This window comes from Carettochelys insculpta, chromosome 2 (genome assembly GCF_033958435.1).
Source record: "Carettochelys insculpta isolate YL-2023 chromosome 2, ASM3395843v1, whole genome shotgun sequence".
In the NCBI taxonomy this organism is placed as follows: domain Eukaryota; kingdom Metazoa; phylum Chordata; order Testudines; family Carettochelyidae; genus Carettochelys; species Carettochelys insculpta.
This window is the reverse complement of record NC_134138.1, coordinates 243,724,757-243,745,625: the sequence shown is the minus strand read 5'-3', so window position 1 is coordinate 243,745,625 and position 20,869 is coordinate 243,724,757. Positions and strand designations below refer to the sequence as shown.

Below are 20,869 nucleotides of genomic sequence, written 5' to 3'. Positions count from 1 at the left end.
TTTGTTCCCCTCCTAAGTTCCCAGAGAGTGCAGTCCTGCAGGCTGGATAAACAGCTATGCTCATTAGGAGTAAGCCAGCAACAAGTTGCAATCAAGCACCTGTGACCAGTTAAGGCCTCCAGGCTCCCTAGAAAAAGGCTTTCCCCAGGGCAGCAGGAGGGGAAGAGCGGTTGCCAGAGAGAAGGAGGCTGGAGGGCTGAAAAGAAGATGGAACAGGACAGAACAGAGTTGAGCTAAGTGACACAAGCCACAAGGTATCAGAGGGAAGTGGTAGGTGAGAGGCCCAGGGAAAGGTCGCTGCCGTGGGCAAGGAGAAAAAGCCCTGCCACCTCCCTTCCTCCCTAGGGTCCCTGGGCCGGAGTCCAGGACAGTGGATAGGACTGGACTCCCCCCACCTTTCCCCTGGAGAGGTACTCGACTCGGGCCAAACCAGGGCAGCTCAAGACCGGTGGAGAGGGTCCTACTACACCTCCATGTGATTGGCCTGTGATGAAAATGGCTCGGTAAAGGGATATCCTTGCCTGTGGGAATCTCCACAGCAACAAAGGGGCCTCTGTGGGTCTCTGAGGGCCACAAGCTGTCCACAAGCGCAGGACCCCTAAAGAACGAACAAGGGATCTGTCACAATACCTAACAAAAAAGCAGTCACATAGCATTTTAAAGACTAAAAAAATAATTTATTAGGTGATGAGCTGTCATGGGACAGACCCACTTCTTCACATCTGGAAAATTCTGATAAAAGTTAACTTACACAACAAGAATCTCTGTGACTAATCCTTACTTCTACCATTAGTCAAACACATGACTAGCCTTATGGTAGCCAATGAAAATACTCCCTAGAATAAGGAATTCCATGAAAATAAGGTTTGTAGGACTGAGGCTGAAGTTTCCCCATAAACTAGTAAACATGTGAATGCATGTGAAAAATTAACTTGCAAAATTTCTGCAGCAAACACTTCACTTATTTATTTTTAAATGGCAACCCCTACATTGGTTTCCACAGCAGAAAGTGACTTATTTGGAGAGATAATTCAAACAAACAAAAATGTTTCACAAACAATGTTAAAGTTGTTTCTAGTCTGCAGAATTAAAGCTTTCCCCCAAGTTTCTGTTGTTGCTTTTAGGTAAATTTAAATGATTTGAGAAACAATCATTGAACTTTCTCATTTACTTGATATCCAGGGCTACATTACAGCACTCTTCCAAAAGAAGATCTTCCAGATGATATTCTCTGGAAGACCATCTTCAAAAAGGCATGTCCACACACACACAGTGGATCGAAAGAACAACCTACCCTTTTGAAACATCAATCTGCTCTTTTGAAAGAGTGGCCACACGGCCCCAGCCATTCTTTCACAAGAACAGAGCAGGAAATGCCACTGACAAGGTTGCATGGCCACCAAGCCCATCTGGGAGCCTCTGCCAGCCGCTCTCTCAAAGGGCTCCTCCCAAACACCCTCTCCCTGCACACACTGCCGAGGCCTGCCAAACTGTCTGCAGCAGAGCTGAGCCAGTGCAGGGACAAGACAGGATTCCACAGCAACCTGGATCCCCAGCACCTCCCCGACCTAGACATCATTGACACCCGCATGTGGCCTGCTCTCCTCCTGGAGAAGCAGGTCGCCATTACAGTATGGAAGCTGGTTACCCCGGACAATTACCAGCCTGTGGGACACCAGTTTGGTGTGAGCAAGGTAACTGTCAGGGCTGTCCTCATGCAGCTAAGGCATGTTCAGGTACATCTGTCACTGGGAAGTGGGGGAAGAAGCCTCCTAGGGAAGGGGGACCCTCAGCGGCCAGGGGGCGAGAAGGCTCAATCAAAGGGGACCGTACCAATTCACCCCACCCCACCCCCATACAGATCTCACGTGGGGTGGAGCGCGAAGGGGGCTGGGTACTCTCCATTCTGTGCAGGTCGCCACGGCTATCAACGCCATGCCGTTTCAGAGGATTGTCCAAGTGGGGGATCTGGACGCAGTTGTCACAGCATTTGCCGTGGTCAGATTCCCGAACTGCTTCAGCGCCCTGAATGGGACCCATAAACCCATCTGCACCCCAGACCACAGCAGAGGCATCACCTCCGCATGCCCCAAGGTGTGCGCCCGGCCAGGTACGAACCAGGGGGTCCCTCACTGAGGTCCAGTGACACTCTGCTGGCTGTCATTCAGCTGGACAACCACGACGGCATATCCATCACCAGCTCCCCATCACTGGAGTACTCAGGGGGTGGCTCCCACTCGGTGTCTGGCATGGTGGTTCAGCCATTGCGTCCTAGCTGTGCCTCCACCTCAGGGTGCATCTTGTCCGCTGTAGTATCAAGGACTGTGAGTGGGGGCGGGGAAGAGTCCTGGGGGCCAAGGAAGCTCTGTAGCTCGAAGTAAAAGGGGCAGGTGGTGGGTCCTGCCCCTGACCAATCGGTTGCATCCCAGACCCAGGCATACCCGTCTCAGCTCCTTTACTCTGGAGCACACTTGCTCCTGGCTTCGGACAGGGCGTTTCCAGGCAGCCAGGACAGCAACCACCTGGGCAAAGGTGGCCACATTCTGCCACTTACCCGATATCTTCCAAAGGACCTTCTCATCCTGCCACAGGCCACGGAGGTCCCAAAGCTCCAACTCAGTCCAGGAAGTGCCCCCCCCCCACCTTTTTTGTGAGCAAGGCAGGCTCCTGCACCTCCTCTGAGCATTCTGTGCAGGGTCCCTGCAGATCGCCTGGGGGCCTGCTGGTGGCCATCACTCAGCTCTCTGCAGGAGGCTTGTCTCTTTGCTGCCACCACGCTCTCAGCTTCCTACCACAGGGTTTCTGGGACCAGTTAACACAGAGCTCTTCTAGCCCTGGCCAGGGTGTATCCATGCGCAAGCTGGCCACCGCCATGGAGGACCCCTCTTTCGAAAGAGGGGCCCACGAAGTGTCTACATGTGTTTTCTTTTGAAAGAGTCTTTGGGAGGAAGGCACTCTTCCTGATCTGGGAGAGGAAGAGCACCTCCAAAAGAAGCACCGTGTTCTTCCAATTTCCTTTCGAAAGAACACAGTGTGTGTGTAGATGCTCTGCAGGATCTTTTGAAAGAGTCCCAGCTCTTCCGAAAGATCTTGCTAGCATAGACATGTCCCAGGTGTTTAAGCAAATAAGAAGATTCCATGGAAACTGTGCAATTTTAAAGTCAATTTTTCATTAGCCCTTTCAGTTGTGAAAGGCCTTTTTTCAAGAAAAACATGAGTTTGGGGAATGGGTGGGGAGAAGAAACATAATATATTGTACTTCTGGGAAGATCTTCTCTGAACGCCCTTACTAAGATTACAGTTGTGATCTCCCTCCTTTTATTACCCCTCCAACTCCACGTATAATTTAGTCTGTCATTTTTGTGCTCTTCAAAGTCTTTTTAACAGACCAACAGTATATGCAAATTGCTTATCTTACATGTATACTTGCCATCCCAAAGGCTGTGGCCACACTAGCCCCTCCTTTCACAGGGGCTATGGTAATATGGCACTACTGAATATGCTACTGAGGCGCTGTCATGAATATTCAGTACCTCATTAGCATAATGGTGACCATGAGTGCTTCGTAACTGCCAGTTTCTAAACGCATGCCACCGTGTAGCCAGAGGCCTTTTGAAATGACCCCCCAATTTCAAAAGCCCCTTCTTCCCAAAACCAAATGGGAAGAAGGGGCTTTTGAAACTGGGCGGGGTTGGTGGGAGGCTGTTTCAAAAGACCCCTGGCTATTCAGGTGGCTTGAGTTTCAAAGTAGTGCCTCATTAGCATAGCCCCTCCGAAAGGAGGCACTAGTATGGCCACAGACAAATTGTATTATGCCCTCTGTGATGGGGTGCGAAGGGAGACATGGTTAAACCCAGGCCCATCCCTCAGACCATGACGGTTATGCTCCTACTGCTCCTTCTGTAACAGTATAATCAATACTGTTTCTCTAGCCATTTTGAGAGGCCTATAGCTTCTCTACAGCCAGACTAAACAGCAGCAGCCATTAACTGTGAAACTACAAGTCACATACTCACGATCCATCTACATTTCAGCACAACAGTATCATATCAGGCTGTTAAGAAGAAGACCACATCCTAACATAACCCACTGTTAAACAGATCTCAAGATGGGTAAAGAAAACTTAGTTAACAGCATTTCGTCTGGCAGGCAATGACTGATCAATAGCTGAGGTGGAACCACCATTCTCTGATGATTCTCTACTTTTCTACTGTTTTCTGTATATTCTCTGTCTGGTTTGTAATTGCTCCTGTCTGCCATATAATTAACTTTGCTTGGGGTAAATCAGTTCAGCTGGTGGTATGATTGGTTAGGTAATTATGTTACCATAGGCTATTATTGGTTAGTAAAATTGTACTGCAATAATTGGTCAAGGTATAGCTAAGTAGTTTCACTACTTAAAAACTGGGGTCCAAGAAGAGAAAGTAGAGCAGAATATCAAGGGAGAAAGAAGAACAGAACATCAAACTGGAGGGAAGAAGGAACACCTTAAGGAGGACTCACCAACCAAGACCCTACGATGCAGCAACCAGCATCCAGAGAGTGACTTTGTCTGTCCCAATCGTGGAAGTCTGCCTGCCTGCCTTATCAGGATTGGTGAGCATGATACTGTGTGCTTAGTGTGTATTCTGCTTTCTTGGCAATTGTAAATAGAGAATAAGAATATTACTGTGTAAGGCTTTTTCAGTGGCACAGATCCTGCATACCTGCAGGGAACTGCACCCTGAGCCTTAGGAATTGGGTAAGGGTGGGAGTTTAAATTAACAGGATCACACCTTGAGCCCTACGGATTGGGTAAAGGTGTGTATGTCCCCGAGTGTGGAAGGGATGAGAAATTGTGCAGGTAACACTTCAGTATGAATGGGAGCAGCCCAGCTCATTCTCGACTGACTGCTGGGGAGAAGGAACAGTCAGCAGAGGCTCAGCCCAGGAGCCACTTCAACCCAGGACTGCAGGAAGCAGAAATTCTGAGGCCCAGATAGGAGATAAACTGCCTACAGCCAGTTGACAGATATCAAAGTCCCAACAAGCTACCAGTCCTGAGAAGCTTGGAGACTCCACCAGCATATGAACTCTAGCTTCAGGACTCACATTAGGAAATGGCCCAGGGGAGAGTGGTATCCTCCATCTTAGGAAAGTCAGGATACGTCTACACTATGAGGTAAACTCAAATTTAAGGCAGTTAGCTCAATATTATCATCATGTGACTGTCTTCACTGTAAATACCATTAGCTCCATTTAGGAAGCACTAATAACGATATTATATCCTCAGTACCTGCTGGGTGTAGTGTCAAGTTTGAATTTGAAAGTTTGAATAAAGGCCGGTATGGAAGCGCCATGTCTTAAAATTGAATGTATTAGCCTCCAGAGGTGTCCCCTATGTAACCTACAATGCCCCTCAGTGCTACACTCTGGCTGCTGCTCTCCAGAAGCCCAGGAATTGGGTAACAGGAAGACCTTGAATTTCAACTCGGGACCAGGAAGCCTGTGGCTGTGGAGTCATGTTTGCATGAGAGCCTGAGAAATGTCTGTCTTTGCTATTAGCCTGGGAGCACATCTTCCCATTACAAATAGCCCAAGCACAGAGTTCATGGTTCTGTCTCCACACTTGGTATTTTTTCTGCGCTGCCACATCGCAGCAGAACTGTTCTGGGGGGTCATGCTTGCGTAAGAGGCCATGAAACTTCTCGGCGGTTTACATTTGTGCATGCCTCCTCTTCTTCCCCCACAGTCAGAGTCTTTCCCTTGTTCAACCACATCAGGTGGCTAGCCCCTGACCCAATAAAAGGATGTGCCTGCTATTCGGTGCTGACCATGCTGCCAGGCAGCACCAAGTCATGGCTTGCGTGTGGTTAGGGCTTCAAGGGCAGGAAAGATTTTCAGGGACTTGCTGCTGCAGGGGAAAACTTTCCTCTGGCAACTAAGATTTTCGACGCCTTTCTGCCACACGGGGGACTACTCAACTGGCCCCCCACTGAAATGCCCCAACAAGGACCTGGGGGGGGGGCTAGCTGCCGCTGGGGGAGGGGGAAGTCTCCCCATGCTGCTAAGATTTTCCAGGCACAGCCATCCCCCGCAATATGACAGAGGGCTGGTGCAGCCAAATTCGAGCAGTGTTACAGTCCCAAAGTCCAGGACCCAACATCCCGTCCATCCCTTTGGGATAGAACCCAATCTCCAAAGAGACAGAGATGAATAAAACAAAACTATTAAAAAAAAATCCTGAAAAATCAAAAACAAAAAAAGTATTAAAAGAATTTCATTGGAGCCCGGGGAAAATTAAGCCACAGCATTCTACCTTATTAGTCTCACCTACCACTTCTCATACTTGCTAGAAAAAAAAAAAAACAGCAAATAAAATTATCTTGTGATGTTTACAAGCCAGTGTAAAATTCATGCGGTGTGTAACCACTCCCCGGTAACTGCAGTAGTTCCCAAACTGTGGGCCACAGACAAAAGGTGGGACGTGAAACAGTCCCAGAAAGCCCATCATGCACAGAATTGGGTGATGAGAGGAGCACTGCTCCTGATCACTGTGGTCATGGGCAGAATGGTGATGGGCAATGCCCCCACCCTGTGCCAAAGAAGCCCAGTACCCCAGTGGACAGCAAAGAGAAAAGCAGACCCACTGTACAGCGGGCAAGGAGAAGAGGCAAGCTCCAAGAGGCAGCTGCTTCAAGGGCAGCTGAAAGAGGTTAGAAGATTCACAGACATTCCCACTCTGAGCCACCACACCTCACACTTCATGGCTGTCAGGTTCCCTGGAGTATTGGACCAGCTGCCACTCCCAGAGCTCAAGGCTTTGTAGTGGGTGACTAGGACCACTGAAGTAATGGACAGTACATTCCTGAGCTTCTGCCTGGCACTGCAGTACGCAAGCTCTTTCCTTGTTCCTGGCAGGGGTGACAGTAAAGCGTGCCAGGGTGCTAGGCAAGTAGCTGGGACAGACCAGCCAGAAGACCAGCACAGGACACTCAGCAGGTTACTGAAGCGAAATGTTGTCAACAAGGGCTGGCAATGGTAAATACTCTTGGGCCCTCGTCCTCGTTGAGGTGAGAGGCTGTATACACCCCAATGGACCCCTGTACCTGATGTATGTGTGTTAACAGTGACCTGCAACCGCTATTGAAGCTGCACCGGTGGGCCTGATAGGAAAGTAAAATGGGAACCCCTGAACTACAGTAATGCATAAGTGTTTTGTTTTGTTCTTTTCAATAACGAGATCTCTTCTACAGGAGACTATTGCTAGGTGCAAAGTATGCGGTCTGTAGAACCAGATAGAGCCATCAGAATGCATGTTTGACAGCTTCTGAAAGGTCAGATTATTGAAACTGGACAATCAAACATGAACTTACAAAGCAGAATGATATAAGTAATAAATAATTTATTTGCCAATATTCAATTTCTTGATGCAGATTAGACCTGCAAGTCCAGAGGGAATAATACAAAGACAGACAGGTCCAGTTACTGGACATGCATGTCAAATTGACCAGAATGTCTCCATCAACTTGTAGTACTGCTCTTAAGACTCACAGAGACAACCAGAAAGTTCCATTACTCTCAACATATAGTGCACTGCTCATGAGGTCATTCTCTCAGCCCATTTCGGGGATTCAAAAGTTTCCAGAAATTTAAGGAATGGTATGCCCCCACTTTGAGGCCCACCTTCCACTCCTGTACCTCCTCCCCTACCAAAATCCAAACTGTCTGTGCTCGCAGATCCATTCTGCATTCACCCACTTTCCTTCTGATCTTTCTCCCACATATAAAAGATTTGATGGTGCCAATATTTCTCTTCCCCAACCTCCCACGAGGGCCTGTTCTAACCATATTCCTGAACCCCATCTTGATAAATATTACAGGATTTTTCTGAGGGGCAGTCACTGTTTCTCAATTGCTCAGAAACGTGAATAGAGATGTGTTTATATTCCTGTTCCTAGTGTTGCCACCTGACTACACAGAATCCAATAGAAGGCTGCTGTCCAGCCATCTTAACCTGATCTTTCTTGATTAGATACACTTGGACACTGTTTATACCTCCACAGTTCTGGATTTCACCCTGATAGTTTACCACAGCATAGTCTGCACATTCCAGCAAGCAAACTTAAAACTTTGATGGTTTCCTTTTCTTGTTGATTTTCTTATTGGTTTGCCTGGTGCTCAAATTTCAGTCACTTGTCAGGTTTGGGAACCTTAAGCCTCACACACCCAGTGAGGCAGGTGAACTGTGGCGGGACAATACCCTACTGGCTGTGGGCTGCCCAGCTTGAGGCAGGCAGTGACTGTCCAATGAGATGAGACGATCTCTCGCACTGTCGAAGGCAACCCCTGGCGCTCATTCTCTATGCCAATCGAGCAAGAGCTTATAACCAGTATCTGTTCCCTCCCGTGTTGGTTCGATGCTGTTAAGCAATGCTGGAGTACCTCGCCAGACGCGAGCCTGGGCAATTTTTTGGGACCCTGGGCTGCCCAGACATCAGTGTTCCCCTCTCGGCTTTACTGATATAGTCCAAAGGAGAGGATAACCTCTACGTCTAGTACCAGCTCAGCTGCAGGAGTTGCCAGGTCAATGCCAGGAGTTGGCACAGAACCGCCTTAGGACTCCCCTCTGGATTTTGTCAGGGTTTATTCCCTTAGCCTTGCTCCTTCCCAGGATAACCCACAAGGCAGGAGGATCGGAAAACCAGCCACAATTCTGTCCAGACTCAGCAAGAGAGTGTGGAATATCTTCAAGTTGTACACCAACACCAAAATGCAAGTCTACAGAGCCTGCATCCTCAGCACCCTCCTGTACGGCAGCGAATCTTGAACCCTGTACTCCTGCCAGGAAAAGCGGCTGAATGTCTTCCACTTGCGCTGCCTCAGGCGCATCCTTGGAATATCATGGAAGGACAGAGTGCCCAACACCGCCGTCCTTGAGCAAGCTGGAATCCCAACCATACACACCCTCCTCAGGCAGCAGCGGCTCCGCTGGCTTGGCCACGTCCACAGGATGAATGATGGAAGGATTCCAAAAGACATCCTGTATGGCGAGCTAGCCTCTGGCAAAAGATCTCCCGGACGCCCCCAGTTGCCCTACAAAGATGTTTCCAGGAGGGACCTCAGGGAGGGAGACATCGAGCCGGGCAGCTGGGAGGAGCTGGCAGACGATCGCAGCAGATGGAGGCAGGAACCACACAAGGGCCTTCAGAAGGGTGAGATGAGGATCAGACAGCTAGCAAAGGAGAAGTGAGCCCACAGAAAGCACAGTAAGGACCTGCCAGACACCCATTACACATGCAACAGATGCAGCAAGGACTGTCACTCTCATGTGGGCCTTCACAGTCAGTCAACGCTGCAAATGATGATCCCAAATGGAACTACGAAGGGTGCGATCCATAGTCTACGTAGACTGAAGGATGCTACTACTACTACTAGTTTACCACACAGGCTACACTCCCAATCTTCCTCTTGGAAGCTCTCAAACCCTTAAACCAAATCTTTGTAAATCCTCAGGATAGCCACCTTCCACTTTTGCTTCCAAATAACCATCTAGTAATTTTTCCCAATAACAACTTTTGGCATGAGAAAGGGTTTGCAGAGAGCTAGGCTGCCACATGATGTTCCAGCCAGGATCTCTGAGCTAGAACTACCACAAAAGGTCCAATGCTCCTCACTCAGGACTTCTAGGAGAAGGTACTATGTAACAGACAGTCATTGTGGGGAACCAAAAAGTGCCACAGAAACCATCTGTCACCAACTAACAAGAAGGGAATCATTTCTGGGGTACACCACTACTACAAGAGACCCTCAGTTGTCAGGGGAATTACTTTAGAAGACTGTTGTCTCCTGAGAAACTGTCTTGTCCCCTGAGAGAAGAATTTAAAATTTAAGGAATTTATTGTCATCCCTGTGCTCAAATAATCTCTTCTTAACACTACAAACATGCCAACCACTATCATGATTCTGCTCTCTCTGGAGACAATAGATGCTTCATCTTGGCATGCATGTGCTCAGAACTGTATCAGGTTCAATTAATCAGGCAGGACAAAACTTGGATAGTGCTGTCTTTGCACCATTTCTGAAATATCTTTCATCACTAGTAGTGCAGTGTACTGCACCTGGAGTGCAAAGACTGAACATATGCCTTCCAAGGCCAGGCATGAACATCTGTGACCTGCCCTGGAGCTAGTTTCTAACCTTTTCAACCCAAGAATAAAATATTTTAAAAGGTTAAGGTTCCAGACTTAGTAGACCCATCTCTGCTCTATGTCACTTCCTTTACACCAGTCAGGTGATGCGAAGGAAGCAGAAATCACTCATATTTCAAAAGCAAAAAATTTCCCAGAGATGAGGTGCATGTCTAGTGGACAATAAATACCCCATTGCTCAACATATCAGGGCCTTAGAGTAGGAAAAGCAGTAATTTCACACCGAAGCAACATATGCAAAACCACTGCATTAATGCATACTACAGAGCTTACAAGGAACATAATTTTAAACAGAACTAGAGGTGGCTTCAGATATTATAATCAATTAGACATTTTCAAAATTTATGGTTTTACAATCACATTTTCCTTCTCTTTTGTTGAAGGGGTTATATCCCTACTGCAGTGTGAAAGGCTCATGTTCTCAGTGCAAAGCAAACTAAAAAAAGAAAAATGACTTCTCTATTTGTTATAGGAGCCTTGGGCGTTACTTGGAACAGCATTAGGTACAAACATAGATAAGTATGATGTAAAATGGTGTCCTTTTGAATATTATACGAATTTAATACTACAAAGGAGCCAACTTGCACTCTGAAATATCTGTAACTTTATTATACCTCATTAAAATTCCCTTCCTCAGCCCAACAATTTAGCAAAGCATAGACTACTTATTATAGCATATTTATGTGCAAATTTTCACTTCCATAATTCAGCAATTTGAGTTATACTTAATTTTTAAAAAGGTGTTAATTTTCAAAGAGAGGAAATGTGTTGGCATGCGCTCCCTCACCCTGACTCCCACCAAAGAGAAGACAAGTGATGTTTCACCCTAAAAATTAATGGATTTGGAAGCCATAAGAGAGACAGACTGGAAAAAAGGAAGGAGAGAGGGGAGACAATAATGGAAATTGTTTCTGCAATTTTATACAGGCAACCACTTTTAACACTGCAGACTAAGTTCATTTAACATAAAATAGTAAAAACACTAAAACTAGATCCTGACCAATAGACATAAAAAGCCCATCAATTTAAACTACGCGATCAGACTGTTGGGCCTGCACAGGTATGTCTACATTGCAGCTAGGAGCAAACCTACACGCCCAAGTAGAAAGATTTGTGTTTGTGTGCAAAAAACAGCTGTGTGAACAACGCAGCCCTGATGAAGACTCAGGCTAGCCAGCCAAGTTTCAGGCCTTCATACCCCAACTCCAAGATCAGGCAGCCAGCGCAAGCCTTTACAAGAGTTGGATGAATCTTGTGGCACTGTGAGCCCCATAAACATAACTCCATCTCCTAGCTGCAGTGCACACATATGCCATAGAGACCCACTGATGCCATAAAGCCTCCATATAGTTCCAGCCAGCCATACAAATGTACTAAATTGCAACATATGCACCAACGTCTTCATGATTATTTCCCACAACACCCAAAATACTGTGCAGGTGTTTTGTTTTGAATTTCTTTTAATTTTATTATAAAAGCTTTAGTGTTTTTTATTTTCATTACCTAAGAAAATATATACTCTATCCAGCTTACATGCACCCTTTCAGTGAACATTTGAGGCATGTATGAGAGCTTGATTTTCCTTGTTTTTCCATTCCATGTTTTTCCTTACTGAAGTTATTCCCTCCAAGTTTTACTAGTAATAAGGGCTAGAACCCTGGATATGCTATGGAAACATTTGAAATAGGATACTATCAGCACTGTGTTTCTTTAATCTTGACTAAATATTATGAAGACTGCATAATCTTGCTGGCAACTGGGTCCATCCAATGAAACATTTGGCTTTCAATGCAACAATGGAAAAACAGGCCCTTTTAGAACTAACAAAATAGTAGTACAAGTAAAATGCTTAAGACTCTAGGACATATAAAGATCATTTTTTTCTTTTCACCTGCTTTCTTGTTTAACTTTCTTATTCTCAAATATCTATGAAATCTTAATGATTTTTATATGTAGATATGTATAGACAGATAGATAGATATAGATATATCTATCTCGAGAGCGAGAGAGATACACATCTCATAGAACTGGAAGGGACCTTGGGAGGTCATTGACTCCAGTCTCCTGCCCTCTTGGCAGAACCAAGCACCATCCCCCTCTGCTTTTTTTTTTTTTTTTTTTTTTTTTTTAAAAACTATTTTGCCCCAGATCCCTAAATGACCTCCTCCAGGACTGAACTCACAAGCCTGGGTTTAGCCGGCCAATGAACAAACCATTGAACTATTCCTCCCCACTTACATTAGGTATCTTAAAAAAATTACATGGATAACCTAGTTAAGCCTATGAATGTTTTTTAACGTTGTTTTGACCAGCATTTTTGAACTGTTCACATCAGGGCCTGAATGCCCCAAACAGGAACGAGGGCTCATTCTGCTTGACACAATACAAACACAAAGACACGGTCCCTGCTTCAAAGAGCTTACAATTAAAGATGCTACATGACAAACAAGGAGAGGAAGACATAGAAATTGTATTTGCTTGTAATATAAAAAAATACAGCAGACAAAATATGCACCAGCTACCTTCATCTGTCCAACAACCAAGCATTTATACAATTTCTTAAATGTCTCATGGCAGAAAGAAAAACTCTAGTGTACAGAAATAATGTAATCTCCCACCAAATCAGATTAGTTCGCTGGCTAGTATTAACGGCAATTTACCATGTAAAGTACCTGTGCACCAGTAAGAGAACATTTGCCTACATTTTAATGCTATTAAACTCTAGTCTATTATTTTAAAATCGAAAGGTTGCAGGACACATGTAACTGGAGGTTTGCTCAACATAATAAAACCTTATTCAATTCTGATTTTGTTTCTTGACAAACATGTAAGCAGTGGAACTACATTTGCCCAGCCCACTTGCAAATTCAAGGGTTAGCTTTCACAACACATCATCTTATGGACTACAGCAATAGCTGTATACCTGGTTATGACATGGTTCATTTACAGACTAGATCTTAAATTGAATTCCATATCATGGCCAGAGCTTTAGCCTGATTAGGAAACAGTGCTATGGTGTAGTCTACACTACAATACTATAAATTGGAACAATACTATAGCCAAGTCACAGATTAGCTGTGCTGGAACTATAGCATAGAAAGGCCCTTTTTTAGTTAGAAACTGGTGTGGGAGAAGAGAAAAGGTTGACAAATTAAGTTTAGTCTTAAGTTTAACTACAGAATATATATATAAAATGGTCCAGAGCAGTGCCAGCTTCCCAAAACTGTCCCAGCATACATATTTTACTCTTGATTTGGACAGTTCACTTTTAACAGCTGAAATGATAGTTCACTCCCTCATAATGTGCCTCTGCAGAGGTTATCAATAAAAATGCTAATCAGAGACAAGCATAAGCCTAGCAACTTTCACCAAACACACTAACTCTTATGGACAAAACTTCTTAAAATTATTCCTGTTTCAACACCCAACACTGCTGTAAAACAGTAGAGAAAAAACACTATTTACTTACTTAGTATACTTGATGAGAGTTTTAGTATACAGTTAATTGGTTTCACTTACTTGTGTGTGGGTCTTTTACACAACACAACACAACAAGGGAACAGCAGGACAGAGCTTTGGAAACTGTGACAGTAAAAAGCACAAAAATAGCCCAGGATACTCAAGCACAAAGCAGTACCTGAAGATATTTTAACTTCAAAAAACAACGAAAATAAACAAAGCTGTACTTCAAACTGATGATGTCTAACATGGAATTAAAATAGAAAGTTCAACAAATAAGCTCATTAACATTGCTACAAAGCAATTTTGTAATATTATTTAATAAATAAAGCACCTACCACTCTGGCTGCTCTTTCCTGAGATTCACACTTTCTGCAAAACCAAGGTCCAGTAGGTACTTGAACAATTCCATAGCAAGCTGTTTCAGACAAGATAAGATATTTCAGCCACCGTAATACAGTACAATAAAGTAATACTTTACTATAATTTTACAGAGGAAGTAAATCTATGCCTGTGTGGAAATCATATTATTCCCAATATCGCTGTCAAAACTACTGCTCAAGATAGTGGTCACATACAAGCTACTTGACCTGTAAGTTATGTAAAATGCTTTTCTGACTAATTAAAACAAACTATATTGTGGGGAAAAAATATTGTCCAAACATAATAGGATGTTCTACATGTAGTATCTTTTGCTATTTAAGATCAAAGACAACTTTACAGTAACAAATATGTCTTTAGTAAGTTAAATATTTTAAGAAAAAAAGGTAAATCCTACTAAAGTAGAACACAGCTAGAAAAACGTGTCACAAAATTTAACATTTAATTTTAACAACATGGCTTTTTTCTGAATTTGCATATTTACACATGCACAAGGTTTTTCTAAATGTAGACATAATATTTTATTGAAAAGGCAAGTGAAAATACTAGTATGACCAATTTGAATTGAAGAATACCAAAAATGGATTTAAAGCCACAATACATTCTAAAGCCCTAATCCCAAAAACCTTATCAATAACTTGCACATAAAAGCAGTCCAAAGTTCAAAGTAAACTCTTGAGGAAAAGACCATTATAGTTCTGGTTTTTAAAGCAGATCTGCACATGTGTATCCTCTATTACTATATGCAGGGTTTACTGACTTCAGAGGGTGCCATGGAAGTATAAAGGTCTGCCCATTCCGATCTCCTCGAAGAACCGGGGTCTAAGTTTGTCTTGTGTACAACAAAAGAGGCCTCTAGGTAGGACCTCTTTATACATCAAATTTTAAATATCCAGAACAGGAAACTTAAAGTAATGGCTCTCATAGCACCATTAACTTTGTCCCATTGGAACCTCACATATAGATATTTTAAAATATATACAGATTGTATTTTTATACCTGCATATATACAAAAGAGTTATGTCTTCCACAGGACTAATAATTTAGAATTTAACCTTCTACACTTCAGATCTCAAATATTTTATGAGCTCAGTGATCTTGCATTTTTCTTAAACTGCCAGATTGTTGTGAATTCTAAATATGCAATCTAGTAAACAGTAGCCATAACATAGTCACCTGATAAGTTAACTGCAAACAAAGGAGATGAGTGGAGGGAAAATTACAGTTAATTAGTAAAATATCCCAAAAACATTGAACATTATATTTCAACTTAAAGGGGAGAAACAGTAAATTCAATTTAAAAAAACAAATATTTTCTTCTTGCATATAAATATAATTTTAACAACCCTCAAGAAAAAAACCCAAGCATATTACTATGAAAGTCTATCCATACTCAAGCAATGATGAATCAGTTATCAAATTGTCACCTAAACTATTCAAGCATTAAAAACTGAAATGCATTGGTCACCCCTTTTTGACTTGTGTATGCTAAACCTCTGTAACACAGAGGCAATGAAGAGAACACATTTTGCGTTATTGTCCTATCACAAACTAAAATTGGCAAACACCAGCACAAAGAGAAATACTCCCCACCCCCAAAAAGAAATTCAGCACTCTAACTTGGTTGCACAGTTAAGTAAATATGCATTACACTTGATGTTTCAAACTGTCATCAGAAAAATACACCAATTCTGAGAACACTCCTGTTGAAGACTTGTCTCAGCACATATAATTGGAAACTGGCAATAGACAGCTAGCATATGCTATATTTAAATAATAAGAGCAATTTAGGGAACGGACATGGCAAGTCAGGTCCAAATCTATCACAGGTAGTGGAGTTTCCTATCTTTCAAGATTGCAAAGTTCCAAATATATTTGTATCTTGAACATCACTTCTGTACATTAACAAATTAGAAGATTGTTGATTGTTCAATACATGGAGTTCCTGATGGTTACATCTTTGTTATTTCTAACTAAAGTTTCTTCAAGATTGGTAGGTGGATTTGACATCTTAAATAATTAAATCATTAACAAGTGTTAAAGAAGCTTGTTCTGAACTAGACAAGAATGAAAACAATGTACCCGAGAAGACTGATGTGAAAGAATTATGCTTGAATTTCACAGACAGCCAAATAATTTTAACTCAAACTTCCCAAAAAAGATGTTTAAAACTAGTAAGTACCATGAAAAATATTTAGTCCCAACAGGTATGAGAATAGTTAAAGCACCATTTAAAAATCTGTTTTAAAGTGCCTCCGCTAACAATTCCACAATGTCAGCTGTCTAGATTTGCATCATTTTTAATATCATGGACTCAAAATATACTATATACTGTAACATAATAGATCTAAGACAGGTGTTCTTCCTTTTTTGCAGCCACCACAATAGCTTCTGACCTCAAAAACTTAAGAGTATCATCATCAGATTATATTCCTGAAATTGCATCCTTCCTTCCATGTCTGCTTTTGAATATATGTGGCTGCAATACAGTTATTTCCAAATTGAGAGTCCCTGTCTACATTAGGGTCATTTTTTCAAAACTTATCCCATAGTGCTAACTCTAGTTTAGCTACACTGGCAATAGAAATATTGAGAATCATAACACAGAAGGGCTGCTACACCTTTTTCAAATCTTATCATATGATCCCACTGGCTGTTTCTACACTGACATTCCTCTTTTGAAAGAGGCATGCAAATGAGGGAAATAGAAAATGCAGATAAGGCCAAATTGAGTACAGGTTTACATATCTGACACCTCATTTGCATATTCCTTCAAAAGAAGGAAAGCTGTGTAGAAGAAGAGGTTCTTTCGAAGATGGGTCTGTTTCAAAAGTAAACCCATCTACACTGCTTTTCTTGTTTTGAAGGAAGCTCTGTTGAAATAAGAATAAGCAAATGAGGCACCAGATACCTAAATCTGCACCTTATTCACATTTTTGATTTCCCTTATTTGCATGCCTCTTTCGAAAGAGGAATGTAAGTGTAGACACAGCCTTAGAAAACCATATTTAAGACCCTAGGATTCCCAAGATTACCAACACTTATGAAGCCGAACTAGCGTTAACAAAGGTAAGAAATGTATATTTGTAAATGTACTCAATTTGGCCTAAATGAATGCCTTCTTCTTCTGAAAATAAATACTTTTTATGTTCTGGTCTTTCTTCTCTTATTCAAAACCACATTAAAACAAAAACCCAAAATCCTGATGTTAACATGACTATAGTATAGGCAAATTGAGACACCTTTTGAGCATCAACTCCACTCTGAGGACAGAGCAACCTTAAATCAAAGCCAGACTCATTACTCTTCAGCCTGCTTTCACCTCATGACACCAAATTCTTTAAAATTAACAACTTCATTCCTTCACAGTTCTATCTGAATTGCTCCCACTTTCATATTATGAACAGGGAGTAAGCTTCACAACACATTGCATGTCTAACCCAATGTAACTAATTATAATCAAGTAACAAAGTCTGAACTGTTTTGCATGTAGTACAAAGACAGCAGTAGAAAATATTTACTGAGTAAAGCACAAATGGCACAGTCTCTCACAAATATTACATGACTAATTATTGGGATATAAGACACCAGCTTCTCCACTGCTTTGATTTGTTAACATATTTATAAAACGATTAAAGAACAGAGAGTTTATTTTAGATGCAATCAGCTTGGTGTTGGTGAAAAGAGAAACTAACTGCCATTACAGTTCCTTCTTTCTGCGCCTTATTTAGAAATTATGATCGTTCTGTTCCTTTTCTAGTCAGGTGAAAACACTACAGCCTGTCCCCCTCCTCCCAAAGTACAGGCAACTCAATGACAGCAACAGGTTAATCACATATACACTGTTCATCACAGACAGAGCTAGATACCAACCAATCTCGTTCCTCCTTAATCCAAGCGAATCCAATGGCAGCTAGAAATACCAGCCCCCTCCACCACCAAAACCACCACAACAGGAAGTCTCCACAACTAGCAGCCAATATCAGCCAAATGACATTCAGGGAAGGAGCAACAAGAAGGGTGAGGTAATAAATTTTATTGGACCAACTTCTGTTGTTGAGAAACAAACATCTGACCTTACCAAGAGCTCTCCTTCAAGAAAAAAAGAGCTCTGTGTCATCTTAGGAGCTTGATTCTTTCTCCGTGAGAAGGTGGGCCAGTCAAAACATTATCTTGCACCTCTTCTTTCTGTACTATCTTGGAATCAACAGCACTAAATCACTACCAACTTTCAGGGAAAGAAACAAACAGAAGGGGCAATCTTAACAGCTCCCTTTGCACACTCCTCGCAGCCTCTCCCGTCTTGGCTTCCCCCAGACAGGTACTTGGTTTGATGGGTGGGGGGGAAAGGAAACTGGCATGGTTAGGGGAACGGTGGGCAGCTGATGTGGCAGGGGCACGTTGTCGGGGAAGAAAAGGGAGTGAGAAAGCCGTTTTAAAAGGCGGAGGTGCACGCTGGGTTTAGAGATGTGCAGGCAGGTGAAGAACATGTGGGTGTTCAGAAAGAGCGGCGGGGGGCGGCGGAAGTGCTCGTTTCAGGAAGAAATGGTAGAGGGGGCAGTGGCAGTCTGTAGGCCGGGCACTCACTCACCTTGATGCACTGCGACATTGCAGCCGTGCCCGTCGCAGTATACCAGCGGGTTCTCGGCCCAGCCCCTCTCGTCGGAGCACACGCAGCAGCCACCGATCATCTCCTTCATACTATTGGAGAACTCGCCCTCCAGTGACACAGGCAGCAGTAGCGGCTCGCTGGAGACCATCTAAGGGTTAAAAACACCGTCAACACCGCACACAGCAGCGTCCCTGCCTCTCTCCCTCTCCCGGCCGGGCTCCCCCTCAGGCGCTCAGCCGCCGCCGCCGCCGCCGCCGCCGCCGCCACGGCAATGATTTAGGACCCAGTCCGTGGGCTGAGCGTCTCCTAGCTCGCTCCCCCCGCCCTGGGCTGAATCAGTCAGTCACGCACGCACACAGGGGCCGCACACTGAGGACGACAGCAGTCTGCAGGCAAGCGACCCAGCAAGGCCCGCGCGCAGGCGCGTTGTACCTCCCTGTGGCGAAGGCCTGGGTCCTGGCTACCTCGCGGTGCCTCATGGGCCGCCAGTAGAACGCGAACGTCGGCGGAGTTCTGACCCTCCAACGGTTCTAACCAATACCCAGCAAGAGCGCGTGCGCGAGGCAGAGACTGGCTCAGGAAAAGGCGTCCCCACCCCCCACGCTTCCTGAACTTGCGCGCGCGTGAGCCGTGGAGCCAGCTAGAGCGCGCGCGAGCCAGAAGACTCCAGTGTCTCTGCCACCTGATGTGCGAGCTGGCTGGGTCGGGCTGCACACGGAGCTGCAGCTCAAGCCAATGCCCCAAGCGACGCCCTCCCCCCGCCCGGGTGGCGGCCCCTCATCATTGGAGCAAAGGCCTAATACACCACCGCCTGGCAGGCTTGAGCCCTGGTTCCCCATGTTAGCTGGGTAGTGACCTGTGTGCAGCCGCAGGCTAGGCTCCTTGCCGGCTTGTGGGGATTTTTCAGTCCGCCTGCAAAATTTCATACCTTTGTGGTGGGGCTGTGGGTGGGCCAGAGCCATTTCACACACCCCTCGGTGAGGCTGCACTAAAACGCTCCCAATCCACCACTCCAGAAAAATCTTTCTAGTATCTTGTTGCTGTCCTCAGTGTGACTGCAGGATTCATTCCTTCACACTTCTGCGGCATCTCACCTTCATCCACACTGTCTGTGCTCTCTTGTTTATTTTCCCTTCAGTGTGACTAATGAACACATCATACCGATGATCAATTGTAATTATTAGTTCTGGGTTTTTGCACCCAAAAGCTTTTGTAATGTGGGTGCATCCCAGCTTGGCAGTTATTGCCACTAATGTAAATGTGTTGTTGAATAAAAGACATGACAATCAGATGACAGACAGGCCCTACTCAAAAACAGTGCTTGAGTGCACTGTTCTCTATGTAACAGTAGTTTATTCTTTGTCCAAATTATTTTTAATGTAATGTAAATTTAATGTTTTTAATGTAAATTCATTTGCTGTCTATTTAAAAAAGCGGAGACAACTGTGGGGGGAGGGGTGGCTAAGGTGGTCAGTAGAGAGGAAAATCTAAGGCTTTTCAATTCTCCATTGTAAGCAGGTAGGGCTGTAGCAGAAGGAACTAATTGTGGTGATGGTTGGGAGTGTAGCGAGATTAAACACAGCCTTCACAAAATTCTGCTCCCTCACGTGCCCTAAGGCCAGTAATAATTTTCCCTTTTTTTCCCCCAGAAACATACCACTGATTTATTTTCATTGTCATGCTAAAGGGCAGGCAAGCAAAATTTGTACATGGGCTGGTAAATGTTCCTGATGCATTTGTAAGCCTGGCTTAGTAACATTTTGTAATTTATTTACCTTAATATTTTAGTCAATTATATATTTTGTTCTAAATGTTGTTACTTATACCCAGAAATTGTGGGGTTGGGTGCATTTTATAAATTGCTAATTAAAAAAACCTCTGCACATATGAATGGTTTGTGAAGAACTGCTCTGTGGAAGGGGAGGAGGGATGTGCACAACTCTAGCCCCTTGGGATATTTGAGTATGCAGTGCAGTTTGTGTGGAAAATATCTTAGGTCAGGCTCTTTCTCTCCTTCAAAGTTCCAAATGAAATTAGATAGATAGAGGAAGAAGAACTGTGGAGAAGGGAAAAGGAGTACTGAAGGTCATTTTTTGCATAGATAAGCCCTAGCTAAACATTTTATTAATACAACAGGGCTATTTAAATCTGTAATCTTCTGAAAATTCCTTCAAAAGTATATATGGCAATGTACAGACATTAGATTGTGTTATTTAAAAACAGGATA

The 20,869-nt window shown here is 43.8% G+C and overlaps 1 protein-coding gene across 4 annotated transcripts in view; it reads right to left on the bottom strand.

The window, feature by feature from the left end:
• The window catches only part of MLLT10 (MLLT10 histone lysine methyltransferase DOT1L cofactor), a 284,997-nt gene extending 265,865 nt beyond the window's left edge, over positions 1-19,132 (bottom strand). For 2 of the 4 annotated variants that reach the window (XM_074984857.1, XM_074984860.1), the window contains exons 1-3: positions 18,998-19,088; positions 18,622-18,790; positions 13,988-14,067 (exon numbers count right to left, since the gene is read on the bottom strand). In XM_074984857.1, the coding sequence (XP_074840958.1) occupies positions 13,988-14,067; positions 18,622-18,790 (249 nt within the window). In that variant the 5' untranslated portion in view covers positions 18,998-19,088. Of the gene's footprint in view, positions 1-13,987; positions 14,068-18,621; positions 18,791-18,993 lie in introns of all 4 variants that reach the window. The other 2 variants (XM_074984859.1, XM_074984858.1) reach the window with 2 other exon arrangements.
• Between the last annotated feature and the right edge of the window lie 1,737 nt (positions 19,133-20,869).